Source organism: Myotis lucifugus, unplaced genomic scaffold (assembly GCF_000147115.1).
Source record: "Myotis lucifugus unplaced genomic scaffold, Myoluc2.0 scaffold_18, whole genome shotgun sequence".
NCBI lineage: Eukaryota > Metazoa > Chordata > Mammalia > Chiroptera > Vespertilionidae > Myotis > Myotis lucifugus.
Genome location: NW_005871066.1, coordinates 2,220,751 through 2,235,843, shown reverse-complemented (window position 1 = coordinate 2,235,843; position 15,093 = coordinate 2,220,751). Strand labels below are relative to the sequence as shown.

The 15,093-nt window shown below is 47.3% G+C and overlaps 1 protein-coding gene across 3 annotated transcripts in view; it reads right to left on the bottom strand.

Annotated features, from left to right (window-relative positions):
- The window catches only part of KIAA0895 (KIAA0895 ortholog), a 33,117-nt gene that overhangs the window by 3,734 nt on the left and 14,290 nt on the right, over nt 1-15,093 (bottom strand). For all 3 annotated transcript variants that reach the window (XM_023751034.1, XM_023751033.1, XM_006085325.3), the window contains 5 exons: nt 7,318-8,015; nt 2,787-2,930; nt 2,069-2,201; nt 1,395-1,700; nt 306-403 (listed from right to left, as the gene is read on the bottom strand). In XM_023751034.1, coding sequence (XP_023606802.1) covers nt 306-403; nt 1,395-1,700; nt 2,069-2,201; nt 2,787-2,930; nt 7,318-8,015 — 1,379 coding nt within the window. The remainder of the gene's footprint in view (nt 1-305; nt 404-1,394; nt 1,701-2,068; nt 2,202-2,786; nt 2,931-7,317; nt 8,016-15,093) is intronic.

Sequence of the window (15,093 nt, the reverse complement as noted above, 5' to 3'; positions counted from 1 at the left end):
GAACCAGGTAATAGGGTAACTGTCTTTCCAAGATACTTTTCTACTAGCAGTCTTCTTCCGTAACTACATGTTGGTAAATAGAAAATTATATCTGCAGTCTAACAATTTTACCTCAAGACCCAATGCTAGAACCTAACTCTTTATGGGGCCTAGACTATCCGACCCTTAGGTTTTCATCAGTGTTGTTAACTTGAAATTCCAGCAGATAGGGTCAACTACTCTTCCTGATGCATTGTCTGGTTTTTTTTTTTTTTCAGGGGGGGGGGGGGGGCGGGGGGGTGGCTGGCGCCTTCCCTGTCACTCACCTTGCCCAGGGCGGTCAGCAGGGGGAAGTCGATGGAGTCCCGGTGCCGCAGCAGCTGCAGGATGCCGTCCAGGTACACCTGGTCCTTACTGAAGCAGCCTGCGGGGACCACAGCGTGTTACCCCATGTCCGAGACAGCGCCCAGGAATGAGGTGCTGACCATCCCGTCCAGGGACCAGCCCTGCACAGAAGGCTTTTCTAAGGTGACACGTGTCCTTGTGTGTAACTGCTCTGTCTGTGAAACGTCCAATGTAAGGTCTCTGCAAGGACCAGGATCACACGGAGACCAGCAGCTCCCTTTTAAGAATCTCTCCTCCCCAGGTCCCCATCCCCATAATTAAAATAGCATTTCCCCTAATTATAAGGAAACACGGGTAACTTAAATGGTATGACTCCTATAAATAATTATCCCACCCTCACCCCCACCCCCCCTCTGACTGCAGCCTTAACTCCCATGATGCAATGCGGGCGTCCGGTGGAGAGGGCGGGGGACGTCTCACCGGGGCAATGTGGAAGCATAGGATGTCTGAACTGCTAGTTTAAAAACACACACCATTAAAATAACTGTAGGTGATTCTGATACTGTTCTTCCCTAAGAAATCCAGAATTAGGACTGGGCTTTAAAGAATATGGGGTTTATAAATAGAAAAAAAATGTGGATGAAGACATGGTGAGTAGAAACAGCTCATGAGATCTGATCCTTTTTTAAAAAAAAGTGTTCATTTACAAAGAAAACCCTCCTCCCACCATGACATAACGTGTGAATTGGTTAAATGTTGCTGTTAAGTGGACTGAAACCCACCATTCGGGAGTCCTGTGCTCTGACGTTGTGGATTTGGTTAGCTATGCTAATAGCCCGGGGGTTGTGAACAAGTTGTCCTTATCGGTTAGGGACGCGTACAGAAGTATCTGCAGGTAAAGGGACAAATGTCTGGAATTGGTTTCAAATGCTGTAGGGACAACTGGTGAACCCCAGTGAGTGGTTCCTAACCACTAAGCCTGTGAGGGTTCAGCGGGCACATTCATCACTCCCGTTTTTCCTGTTAATCTTCACCCCAAGTCAGAGGACCGATGGCCCGGGGCCACCCACCTGGCTGGGCCGTGTCGGTGCAGCCCCGCTTGGCCCGCACGCAGTAATCCCACCGCGTGTTGGGGTCCTTGACAAACTTCCCGATGTCCTGGAAGAGCTGGCAGAAGGACAGGCGGCTGGCCTGGAACACAGTGTAGTAGAGCAGCGCTGCCCGCCACAGGAAGGGGTCTTTCCGGAACAGGACGCTGTGGATGCTCGCCAGCCCCTCCTCCGTAGGGTTGTTGGGCTTCAGCTCGTGCTTCCGGCGGCCCGTCCAGCTGCCCCAGGGCTGCTGCAGGTTGTTGATGCCCCGGAAGTAATGTGTGCCTGCGGGAGGGCCGTGGAAGCAGGAAATGCCAGTCTACTTCCTTCCCCAAGACCCTGCCAGCCGTTCTCAGCCCAAATCAACCCCAACAGCAGAAGCCAGCTGCCCGAAGCAGGAAGGAGCACACTGCCCCCCTCCCCCTCCCGCCCCCCAGGCTCCCAGGGCTCCTCGGAAGAGGTTATTTTTGTATTTTTGTAAAGGGAAGAATCATAGACTTGATATTTGAAAAGAATCTCAGAGATCAGGTCATTCAGTTCCTTCAGTTTAAGGTCAAGAAACCGAAATCCTGGGGTCAGTGACTTTTTAAGCTTAATGCTGCTGCACAGGGCCTCAAGAGGCTAACTTGAAATGGGACATTAAGCCGCCCTACCGATTTCGTGCCTCAGCATTCCCTCCAGCCAGTGCTCACGGGCCGTGGACACATTGATGGTCAGCGTGGGGCAGCCGTTGACCACCGTCATGGAGGCGCGGGAGAGCAGGTCCTCAGTGAGGTGGACCACGACCTGAGGGCCACAGGGAAGGTACAGAGATGTCAGCAAATGTGAAGGTGGGGGAACAAAGCCCAGGAACACCCCGATGCTCCCAGTACCAAGAGGATGAACTGAGGGCCGGTCCCTTGGACCTTCTGATGCTGAGCCTGTGGGACCTCAGGGCCCTTCCTGGACTGGGAGGAAGGCAAGGGCTCTGCGGAGAAGACACGAGGACTGACCGGGCCCTGTCCCGCTGCGCTCAGCCCGGCTGCAGTGACGCAGGGCGGGTGCAGGCGGAGGCCTGCTCACTGCGGGCCAGAGCTATGTCCACACTCAACGCCAGGACCTGGCTTCCAAAGGGCGGGGCCACCAGGGCAATCTCTTCATTGACCATTTTCATGAAACCACTCACATGTTCCCACAAGAGATACAGGAATGGCGGTAAGAAAAGAAACTAAACACAGCTCCATGCAATGGGAAATCAGACTTACAGTATTTAGTCAGAAATCTGCGTGACTAATTTAAGGAGCTAGACAGGGTTGGAGAGACACAGCCTGCAGCCAGCACCGCGGGCCCTGAGGAGGGCTACGTGCCCACGGCGCTCGCACCAGGACTCACCTCCCCCAGGCAGCCTTCCTTCATCATGTACTTCCTGACGTGGCTCCAGATCCGACTCTTGGACAGCAGGCTCCCGCCCGTGGCCTGCTCGAACTTCTCGTAGCTTCCGTATTTCTGCAAAGTCAGCTCCATGATATTGATGGACTGGAGAAGGAAGAGATCGCGGAAGCGAGGGGAGTAATAAGCCGGCAATACTCTCATTTATCGTGACTGTCTGTGTTTATTGATCCCAAATGAAAATACAACTGAGACACCGCCTCTTTCTAATCCTAAGCAGCTTTCACGCCCTTGCACATACTTTCACAAACACCTGTAGTTACAAATACTACTCTCTTTCTGTATTCACTTCTCTCTTTTTAAAAAATCTTTATTGTTGAAAAGAATTTATACCTGTCCCCCTTTTTCCCCCATTAACCCCCTCCAACCCACCCCCCGTCCTCTGCCCCCAGGACTTCACCACCCTATTGTCTGTGTCCATGGGTTATGCATATATGCATACAAGTTCTTTGGTTGATAACCTCCCACCCACCCTGCCCTGCCTTCCCTCCCAGATTCCAATGTGTTCGCTTCTCTTTAACACAAATGACTCACTACTACACAATCTACCACCATATGACCAACTACACATGACCCACTACCAGGTGTACACACCTAAGATAACTTAAAACATAGGTCCACACAAAAATGTGCACACATATTCATAGCAGCATTATTCATAACAGCCAAAAAGCAGAAACAACCCACATGTCTATCAACTGATGAATGGATACATAGAATGTGATAGATACATACTTGGATACTACTCAACAATAAAGCCCTGATACCAGCTATGGCACGGATGAATCTTGACAACATTATGCTAAGTAAAAGAAGCTTGTTACAAAGGACCACATACTTAATGATTTCATTTATATGAAATCTCCAGAATAGGCAAATCCATAGAAAAAGAGAGAGTAGACTGGCGTTGGCCTAGGGCTGAGAGGTTGGTGGCAAACGGTGAGTCATTTCTAATGGGTACAGCGTTTCTTTTGGAGGAGGTGGTGAAATGTCCTTGAATTGGATAGCAGTGATGTTGCATAATTCTAAACATACTGAAAATCACTGACTATACACTGTCGGTGGGCGAACTGCATGGCATGTGACTTTTATCTTAAGCTGTCATTTAAAAAGGAATAGTCCAGTCCTAGCTGGTTTGGCTCAGTGGATAGAGCGTTGGCCTGTGGACTGAAGGGTCATTGGTTCAATTCCAGTCAGGGCACATGCCCAGGTTACAGGCTCAGTCCCCAGTGGGGGGGCGTGCAGGAGGCAGCCGATCCATGATTCTCTCTCATCATTGATGTTTCTATCTCTCTCCCTCTCCCTTCCTCTCTGAAATCAATAAAAATCTATTTTAAAAAGTAACATAAAAAATAATAATAAATAAAAAGGAATAGTGCATCAAATGGCACTGTGTAACTTTTAAACCACTACCCCAGGAAATGAAAAATCCGTACAAACTGTGCAGCATTGTCTCAGATACAACAAGCTTCTGACACGTTCTGTGAGGGACCTGCTGCGGGCTGGCCTGCTGGTTCTGTCCACGGCTCAGCAGGCTGGAAACCTGACCATCCGTCACGAGCCGCTTCACCAGTCATGTGCTTAAAGCTATCTCCCTGCTCAGCTGCCGTGTCGCTCGGTGCAATAGGGACACGGGTGCGACGGGGCGGGAGACGGGCGGCCAGCCCGCCTGTTCACCTGGCGCCTGCCCTTTACGGGCTGTGACAGCCCAGGCATGTCATTCCTCCCTCTCAGGCTGCGTTCCTCCGCTGGCAAATGGAGATGAGAATGTCTGCCCTACTTACCTCACAGGGTTGTTGTGAGGACAAAGTTAGAGAGAAAAAGAGGCGACAGGGAGAGAGACTGAATGGGTTTGTTGTCTATTTCCCATATGACTATGTATCGTATTAAGTTTCAACAGAATTAAAGGCTGGGTTTTAATTTTAGAATTTAAGGTCATTGGTTTGACCTCCACTCAATTCCAACCCTCCCTTCATTCCCCCCTTTTATAAACTCTACCATCTAGAGCCCGCCCCCCATCCTGTGGAGGTCACCCCCGGAAGTCACAGTCCTCTTTCCTAGGCCAGTGCTGTCCAAACTATTTCTATGGAAAAGTGGTGGACAAGGTATCATTTTAAAAGGCCTCCGTGGCCAAATGTGGCTGGAAAATACTGGATTAAACGACAATGAATCACCTGTTCCACTTCTACTCTAAACTCTAAAAGCAACACATTGCTTTCCGGGCCACATGTAAAAGTCAAAAGCTCTGCTCCTGGACAGATCTTTTCATAAGAAATGAAGCCTGTGTCACTGGCTGTAACATCTGTCTTCACCTCAATACTTAGTCCCTCGTCTTTCCTCACTGCATCTCTCCCCCCACAGGTTACCATGCAAGATGCCTGGGACCAAATCAAAGGTTCAAAAGCCTTCTTCTTTATAAGTCAATTCAGTGGTGTATTCTCACTGAGGTGTTTGTTTTTAAACATCACCTCCTCCTACACGCTCCTTTTCACATCACCATTGGTGGCTCCTCCTATTACTGCGTCTCCCCCTCTGACCGTGCTTGCTCCCTTTACTGACCCTCCTGCAGACCTGCAGCCAGGGTGGCATTGTTACCGCAGGAGAGCAAGGGGGCTGCCCTGGCGACAGCCGGTCCAGGGAGGGAGCAGGGAATGACCTTTCCATCTGAGCTAATCCATATAAAGGTTTCCTTCCATTAATATGGATAATCAAAAATGTAGTGTATTTGCAAATAACAGTTATTTTGAGAAATACAGTCTAAGGAATAGGATATCATGGGAATTGGGTGAAAGCACAGATTGTGGAGCCACAGGCCAAGTCATGTCAGTTCTCAGTCTGTGCGGCTGCGGATGCTCCCTCACCGCCTCCCACAGAAATGAGAGCACAGTGGCGGGAAGCCTCTCCCTACTGGCAGGGGTTGGGGTGGGACTCCAAATTAGAACGTGTTGGCGAATAAATCTCAGCCCTTCCTCTCAGCACTAAGGAGGGGAAAGCAAACAGCTCTTTAATAATTATCATAAATTTAAAATGTGATATCCCCACATTCAACCAATTGCAATTTCCAACAAAAAATCACAAAGTGATTGCCAAAATAGGGATAAAAGCAACAGCTGACTTTTTAAATTAATGTTTGGCACAATCTCAGCACATTTAAATAAAAAGTGATTGCCCTCTAAAAAAACAGAGGTGTGGTAGAAAAGGTTTCTTCTAGCAAAGGAAATTAAATAGCAATATTAAAATTATTTTAATCTTAAAATAAGCTCTACCTAATGGCTTAAATGATTGGTCAGATTGCATGTCAGTTGTAACACCACCCAATCTGCTGGCACAAACCCAAAGAACTGCACGCGGCAGAAACGCTATCACAGGGCACGCGGCCCAGGCCGGTGGAGCCATGCGTGCTACCCAGCCCGCCAACGCCCTACAGCCCCGACAAAGCCACGCCGAGCCTGCTGCGCCAGAACAGCCGGTGCGAGGTTAATTTCACCAAATGTCTGCCTTTGCCGGTCGCACTGTGCCCTGCAGGTGAAGCTCAGGTACCTGAGAAGTTTAGCCCTAACACGCATGCCACGGAGCTATGGGCCACGTGTCTGAACGGGACTCTGGAAAGTGCTGCTCCTGCCAGTCACATAGGATTGGCGAACCTTGAAGATAACTTTTATACTTTCATCCTTTTCTTCTTTAAATGAGCGCCTCATATTGACTTGATGATGATAAACTAGGTGAGCAAAGCACTAGAAAGCTCATGGCCCCGATGTGTGTGGGGCCTGAGCCAGCTGGGGGTGGGATCCGACCAGGAGAACCGGAGACTGCGGTCCAGAGCCAAGCAGAACCAGTCAGCCCATTTCCTCCGCTCAAATGGAAAAGGGCTGCACTTGCCTGTGGGCTCACTAACGGCCCAGGCCTGTAACTCCCACAGGAAAGCCGGGAGCCAGATCTGAGGCTTTCTTCCTCATAAAGAGTCTTCCCGCCCTGGCTGGTGTGGTTCAATGGATAGAGCATCGGCCTGCGGCCCAAAGGGTCCCGTGTTCGATTCCGGTCAAGGGCACGTACCTTAGTCGCAGGCTCCTCCCCGGCCCGGGCCCTGGTCAGGGCTCGTACAGAAGGCAACCAATGGATGTGTTTCTCTCACATCTATGTTTCTCTCTGTCTTTCCTTCTCTCTTCCACTCTCTCTAAAAACCAATGGGAAAATATCCTCGGGAGAGGATTAACAACAACAACAAGAATCTAATAAAGAGTCTTCCTGCCACGGAGTCGATGAAACAAATTCTTTATGGAGCGTGAAGGAGTTTACATAGAGGCTGTGCCACTTACCTGGAAATTTCTTGTACGTGTCCAGGTGGACAGAATGGGGATTAACTATAACATGTAAACAACTGCAATACTTTTAAAGTCTTTTTTCGTTTTATAAGACGGCAAATAACTGTTTAGCTACGTAACCATGAAACACCGCTCCTGCAGGGGCGCTTTACCTGCTTAAGGAACCGGTCCGACGCGTGGCTGTGCTTGGCCAGCACGCTGGGCAGAGAGGGGTTCGAGTACTCAAACTGCGGGTCGTAGGTGTAGTCGGACTTGAAGAACCTGAGCTTCTCCCTCTCCAGGTTGGTGGGCTTTATGGCAGTCAGAATACAAAACTTCTTCCCAGAAGAATCATCTTTCTCAAAACTCCGACACAGCTGCGGCGGGGGCTGCGGCTTCGGCTTGGGGAGAGGGGAGAAATGGTGCTGCTTGACCTTGTGTTTGGATTTGGGTGTCAGGGCTATGCCGTTCCCTGTAACAGAGATACCATGTGTAAAGGCCACAGGACTCGACAGGGCGCTCGTGATGAGGGCAGCGGACTGCTTGTCGAGGCAGCACCAGGCGCCGCGGCTCAGTCCCGGCACCAGGGCCTTCGTCTTGCGAAGCTCTTTGCTGTGAGGCGAGCAGGGAGACTTGCTGGGCTTCCTACATCTTTTGGGCTGGGCGGAGGAAGGCCGCCTTTGCGACGGATGCCTCTTCTCCTCTCTGCTCTGGAGGAGGACATTGTAGCTGCTGGTGCCGGTGGTGAAAATGTCCTTCAGGATCCCGGGCGGTAGCTGGGAGGTGCTCCTGCGGCGGTCCGCGGCCGCGGCCTCTTCTGCGTGCAGCACGGACTTCTGGGCCAGCTCCTGCTCGGGCCAGTGAAGCTTTTCTGTGTCCGTAAACAAAATCAAACACAAGAAATAACAAAGACACCACATGAAGCGAGTTGCTGATGACATGGGAAGGGTGCTGAAGGTTCTGCAGACTTTATAACTGTGCAACCATCTTTAGAAAAGACCTTTTAAGCATTAAAAGGAGACGTTACTAACTGTGGTCATGCTAAACATTGTCGCTTCTGAGTGATCTATAGAGGTCCACAGCTCCAAACCATCTCGATGATCAAAGTTTAATATAGACTGAGACAGCGCATGCAAATAATCTGAATAGTCAACTCTACCAAAGAACGGGGATTTCATAAGTCCGAGTCACCTTCAGAGGCAATACAATCTTGAAATCAGATAGTTTATACAAAGGTAGCCATCGGTAAAGGAAGAATAACACTGCCTTATTGACCTTGAAAACCACTTTTAAGATTAAAAATGATGTGCATATGTTCAAGCATGTTTTAGTAATGTCACTCAATATTAGCTGGTTGGTTTTCTTAATTCTAGGCTATAGATTAAGATGAAAGAAAATCAAGGATTTTTCTTGCCATGTCTGAAAAAAAATTGTAATGACTATTACATAGACACCAGCATATCAAGTGACAAATTAAGGAGAAGTCAACTTTGTCTTTAGACCTCCCAAGTGGCTTAAAGAGACAAGAATCACTTGATATACTGCTGCTCAGGTGCTGCTGTAAGACTGGATTTGCACCCCTTCTTTCCACAAATACTTGGAATACGACTAAGTATTCTTACAATACATCTGCACGAATGCATGGTTCCTGCCTTCAACCAGCTTCTAATCCGGCTCCAAAGGCGAGGCAGTCCTAGGAAGACCTGATAGTAACACAAGGGAGTAGAAGCTTAAATGTGAAAAGCAGGAGCTATAACCTAGACTTGAGAGAGGAGGAGAGCAACGTGAAGAGAAACCTATGAGGGCGTTTCAGCAGAGCCTCAGGGCTTTCAGCTTCAGTCTACACTGACAGCGGCTGCGTTTGCCTTCATCCTGCTTGTCTGAACGAGGCTCCAGCCAACGTCCTACCTGTACATCTGGCATAGTCTGGTCACTATCCTGTTCTAACTCCTTTCTGCAGACGGGACGCATCGTGGTTCTCAACCAGGCCTCGCTCCCAGGTCTGTGGTGCCGCTAGCCCTCAACCCTGGGCCCCTCCCGCTGAGGCAAGTTCAATGCTGGCTGACTTGGACAAGTGCTTGCCTGGCCAAGAAAGACACGCTTTATTTCATTTTTAAAAAAATTATTTATCCACACACATCTGTCACTCACCCATTCAAGATGAGGCGTTCAGGGATCCTTTCCACAGTAAGTAGGAATAAATAATAACAACAATAGCACCATCATATGTTGCCATACTTCTGTGAGTTTGGGATTTCACACCAAAACTGGACGTTATATCACACCTCGGCGATGTTAAGTAATTGGCTCAAGGTTATAGGACACGAGAGTAATAAACAGCAAACTGTGGTTTGAATGCAGGTGTGTCTGGTCACAGGATCCATGCTCATTCTCTCGTGTAGGGTCACTCATTCAGTTACCCACAGACACTCAGATTAACTCGGCTACATGCACAACACACATCACTTCTCCTCTGCAGAGAACACGGCTCCCAGGAAGACGTGGTAATGTGGATACTGATGTACTAAGATAGGTACCAGGACCGTGTCTTAGTCTTCTCTTTCTTTCCAACATCTAGCCTGGGATCTGGCAGACATTCCGTAAATGTACACTGAATGGACAGCATGACCTTGAACATGCCACTCTCCAACCATGGTAGGTCAGCAGGTGTTAGTAGTTCTGGGAGCATTCTGTATTTACATGAGGAGACACCGCACCAGTGGAAATATAATGGGGAATTGGCAATGTCTGGAGACATTCTGCTGTCACACTGTGGGGAGGAGCTACTGGCATCTTGTGGGTAGAGGCCAGAGATGATGCTAAACATCTTTCCATGCACAGGACAGCTCCTGCAACAAAATATTCATCCGAAGACAGTGCCAAGGTAGAGACATTTGCTCTAAATGTGTTTACTTAAAGTCCAGAAATTCATAGGGTTGAGGGTAAAGAAATAGTACCAGGTCAAAAGTGGATAATAATCCAAACATGTAAGGTACTTAAAAGTCCTACTTAACATTTTCTAGGCCAACATGTGAAGTTTGAATTCTGGTGTCTAGACAACATGAAAGTATGAACTTGCGGGGGTTAAATGTCTACTGCATGTCCAAGCTGAGAGGTGAGAGGCAGGAGCGAGACTGCACAGGTCAAGTTGAAGGTTGACTGCATAAAGAAGCCATTCAGTCAATGCTAACGACCAGCCAAAAATAAACAGGACAAACAAACTCTCATGGCGGTGGGTGGGTCCCGGTTCCTCGGGTTTCGGACTTAAGTGTCGCCGACTGGTACTCTGAGCTGGGCAGGCCGGGCAAACATGGGCTAAGGAACACCAGGTCACAGGCTGCAGCCCCAACGCCCACGGGCAAGGTCAGTTTCTCCAAAGACACCAGGAGTCCAGGAGATAAGAAAGGAAGACTGAAATGGACACTAAAAGGGAAAGAGCAAGAGAACTGAGATAAGAACAGGGGATCGCACACCTAGAGAAGTCAGGTGAGGACTGGGCACGGCCAGGAAGGTCGAGGGAGGTAACCGGGCTCTCGCTTGAAAAGGGGGGAAGCTGCCCAATGAAAGTCAATGCAGAAAACTACTCTGAGGAATTTCTAACTTTGACAGTTATTACATTTATGTTGTGTTGATTTATAAAAATGAACATTCAAGGAAAAGTGCGCTCTTTGGTTCCTAAGACTCAGTAGCTCTGTGACCAAAGCGGGAGCTCATAGAGCTCTTCTGTTTTGTCACAGAGCGCTAGTGACCTGTTCCTCCGTCATTCTGTCCCACCTCGAACAGCCTGCACGCTCCAGGGCACTTTAACGAAGTCCGAAACCATCTGCCAAACCCTCCAGGAGGAGCGGGGCGGAGAGGTGGCAGCGTGCGACAGCGTGTGACACGGCCCGTCCCAGCAGGTGCAGCATCTCCTTCACGTGCTAATCGTCCGCCTGAGAGCCTCAGCCTCGGCCCCTTTTCAGCCCCATCTGCTGAGTCAAGTCTGGGAGCGCCCCGGGGTTTTGATTTAGTAAATGCCAATCCTGCCAAATGTTGACATCCCACGAAGTTCGTGAACGTGGGCAGGTGGCCCGTCACTCCCACAAGAAGGATATAAATTAATTTCTCACAGTAGGCACACGAACCTTGTTTTCAGTTGCATGAAAAGTATTAGAGAACCTGAAAGTTTTTTGTAATTTTAAATACTATTGTTTAAGAAAAATGACCTTTAAACCTGCATAAGAACATAGTAAAAGCCCAATCAGGAGTTTCACTGAAGAACATCCTATTCTAACTCCTCTTTCCCGAAAAATTTAAACTTTGGGGGAAGTGTAACTCATTTTCCCTCTGAAGCGTAATAAGGTAACTAAAAAATCAAACGTTCTCATATTAAAAGTCACTAAAGTGGCATTTGAGCCATTTGAAATCTGCTGCACTAGAACCGGGTGGGGGGGGAGGGTGTAAATGAACATGATTTGTTGATCAAAGAAATCATTCATCCCAACCTGATTACTCAAAGTGAGGCAAAAAGGGAAATATTGCATTAGAACTGATACTCGGTATATTCACACAACTAGGTGAGTGCGCTGAGATTACTAACACAATGAAAGCTCCGTTTGTATCTAGAACGGGAGCAAAGGTACCAGGAGCCCTGGCGTCCATTCCCAGCGCTTTCAATCGCCTCTCTGTAACATCAGTCTAATCACCAAGCCCATCGGTGCCTCTCATTCCTCTTCTAGAGGAGCGGGGAGCGGGGAGCGGGGAGCACTGCGCACTGGCTCTCAGTGTTTCTGGGTTGTGAAGAGGTGAGGTTTCACAGTAATTAGGAGGCCCCGGGCTGAAAGGAAGATTACATCACCAGAAACAAAGCCTAGTGGAAAACTACCATTCAACCGATTTTGACCCACAAGACGACAATTTTATATGGTTCACTAATACTTATGAAACCTGAGAACCCGGGGTAATTTCACCACAAAACAACAGGTTGCTTGATGACAAACAGAAGAAAAGGCTAAGCCAAACAAAATAATCCCCAAATAAGATCAAGTGTTTATCCTATTTGGGGATTAAATTAATTAAACCTCAAAAGATATCATCTCTGTGGACAGTAGAAAGGATGACTAAGCTGTGGTATATTCATACAATAGAACAGTATATTGCAATGAAAAGAACAAACTGTGGTTGCAAGCAACAATACAGATGAAGCTTACAGGTAATACTGAGCAAATGTAACCAGATCAAGAGCACATGCCATATAATTCCATTTATATCTAGTTCAAAACCAGAAGTTAGCACAGTGGTTAGCTTTGAGGGAGGGGTTATAACTAGGAGGAGGTACCAGCGTAATGAGTGCAAGAAATGTTCGACATCTTGTTCTGGGTAGTGGTTACATATGTGCAAATTCATCAGGCGACACACTTAAGACTTGTGAACCTTAATGAATGTAAGTTACACCTTAATTTTTTAAAATGATTTATGAAAAATCAGTATCTTTGAAAACACATTTGTTCCCCAACTGTCTGCATTATAATAGAAAAGCTATCCTATATAATAAGAGCTAATATGGTAATTAGACCGGACGGCAGAACGACCTTCCGGAATGACCAGTGGGCAGGGCCGCAGGGCCGAGAGGCAGAATTTTGTGCATCGGGCCTCTAGTTAATTACATCATCTCTAAATCCAACAGCACCCACTATAGTTTCTCAACTGTAAGTTGAAAAATGAGATGAAAAGATCCTACTATTACAATTCCAGGAACTGAGGAACACAACTGTATTCCAGGATTCCTAAAAATGCCACTGTCCCAGCTAGGAGCACCTCATGTTACTCTGTTAGTGGCCATGATTTTTTATAACGTGACACTTGTTTTTTGGTCAGAAACTGTTGTGGTGTTATTTTTTTATAGTTGAAAATATGCAGTGTTCTATAATGCCAGAAATGATGATTGTGGTGAGAGAAGCATTAAACACCATCTAGAACAGCAGCGAACTTTCCACTTAGGATGAACACAAAACCCCTCACCATGGCACACGTGGTCACTCGTGGTCAGCTCTGCTGCGGCCACGCCCTGCACAGTTCCCGGACTCAGTCCACTGGAGCCTCCTTTCACGCATCAGCCCCATGCTCACCTCTCCCTCCAGACCCAGCACCTCCTCACACTGTCCCTGTGTTTGGCGAGTTCTCCCTCCCTCTATTGGATATACTTCTCCTCGTCCTTCACTTCAACACCACTTGCTCAGGAGCCTCTGGGAGGGTCTTCAAAGCACGTGCCATGGCTGCGGCCTTACGTTTGTTGTATGATGGCCTCCCCGACACTGAAACTGTATGATCCCTTACGGAGACATTGTGTTCGTCTTTGCTCGCTGCTCTGATCATGCAAGGATGTAGCAAAGGGAAGAGAAAATCTGAGAGGCGAGAAAAAATATAAGATTTGAATGCCTGGTGGTTGAGAAAAAGTCATACCAGTCCAGCATAAGAAAATGAAACAACTAGTTGCCCTGCCGGCGTGGCTCAGGTGGTTGAGTGTCCTGCCATGCCCCGAGAGGTCGCCCGTTTGCCCGTTCAATGCCAGGTCTGGGCACATGCCCAGGTTGTGGGCTCAATCCCCAGTAGGGTGTGTGTAGGGGGTCGGGGGGCAGCCCATTGATGTTTCTCTCTCATGGATGTTTCTCTTTCTCTCCCCGTCTCTTTCTCTCTCAAATCAATTAAAAATATTTTTAAAAGACGAAACAACTAGTGGTGTTGAAGACAAGTGTTAATGGCAGGTGCCTACTATGGCTGCAGGACACACAGGAGCACTGTGCCTAAGTGTTTCATCCCATAAGTCCACACATTGAGCTCAAGAAGACGTTGGTCTCCAATATTTTAAACATTCACCTTTGTTACAAAGGAGCTTCATTTCCAGATGACGCATCGATCACATCTATGTCACATACAAAATAGGGGCAGTAAGAAACCATAAACTGACATAGTCTTATGTGGTTTCTGACAGCACTTGCTATTCATTGAATGAGCTCAATGACTTATTTTTTATTTTCAAACAATTTTTTAGTAAAATATGGTCTTTTCAGACCAAAATTTACAGACTTGTCTGTGATCAAAACTTAAAAAACTTGAGTGAGCTACCAGATAATGTGCCACTGCTGTTAAATGAGATCTTCATGTTGAATTTGTGTCGTATAGTCTTTGTAACAGTGTCGTGCCTTTCCTAGTGGTTGGGAACGTGGACTTGGGAATGGAGCTCAGCTGAATTGAATCTTTATCAGTAGCTGTGACCTTGACCAAGTCATTGAACTTTGTGCTGTGTTTCTTATCTGTAAAAAGGGATAATAAGCTACATACGTTATAGTATTGGTGCGAGGAACAACAAAGTTAATCTTTTAAGTGCTGAGACCAGTGCAGCCGGTGTTCATGATCAGTATCATTATTTTATTCAATTATTTTATTCAGCTCCTATAGAAATACTCCATGAAATAACATAAATGGGAAAATACTTAGAATCTTTAAATTTGGATTTCCCAGGTAAATTTAACATTAAGCAATTAATTCTGCATTCTACCACCAACATTTTCGTGGCTTTAGTATAATACACTATCTTCTTTAAAAAGCTGTGGGAAGGCACAGAAACCTTTTCTGACTTGATTTCACTTCACACAGCATATAGCGCATACACAGCACACACAACTTTCTTACTATAGTTCTCCTAATCGGCAGTTACACCACAATGCTGTATTTAGGTTATATGAAATCATGACTAATAAGTCAAAAGTGCGTAAGCTATCACATAGGGAGTGATTTCAGAAACATTTAATTGCTCAGTCCTGAAATAAACACCAGTTTGTCCTAACTTTATGGCGATTCTAGAGCTGAAAAATCAAATGCACGCACATTTCCATTAGTACTCTCACCCCAAATAACGAAGTTCTCCTGCTAGCCAGGACCAGGCCTCCTGGGCATCAGTGAAGAGTGAG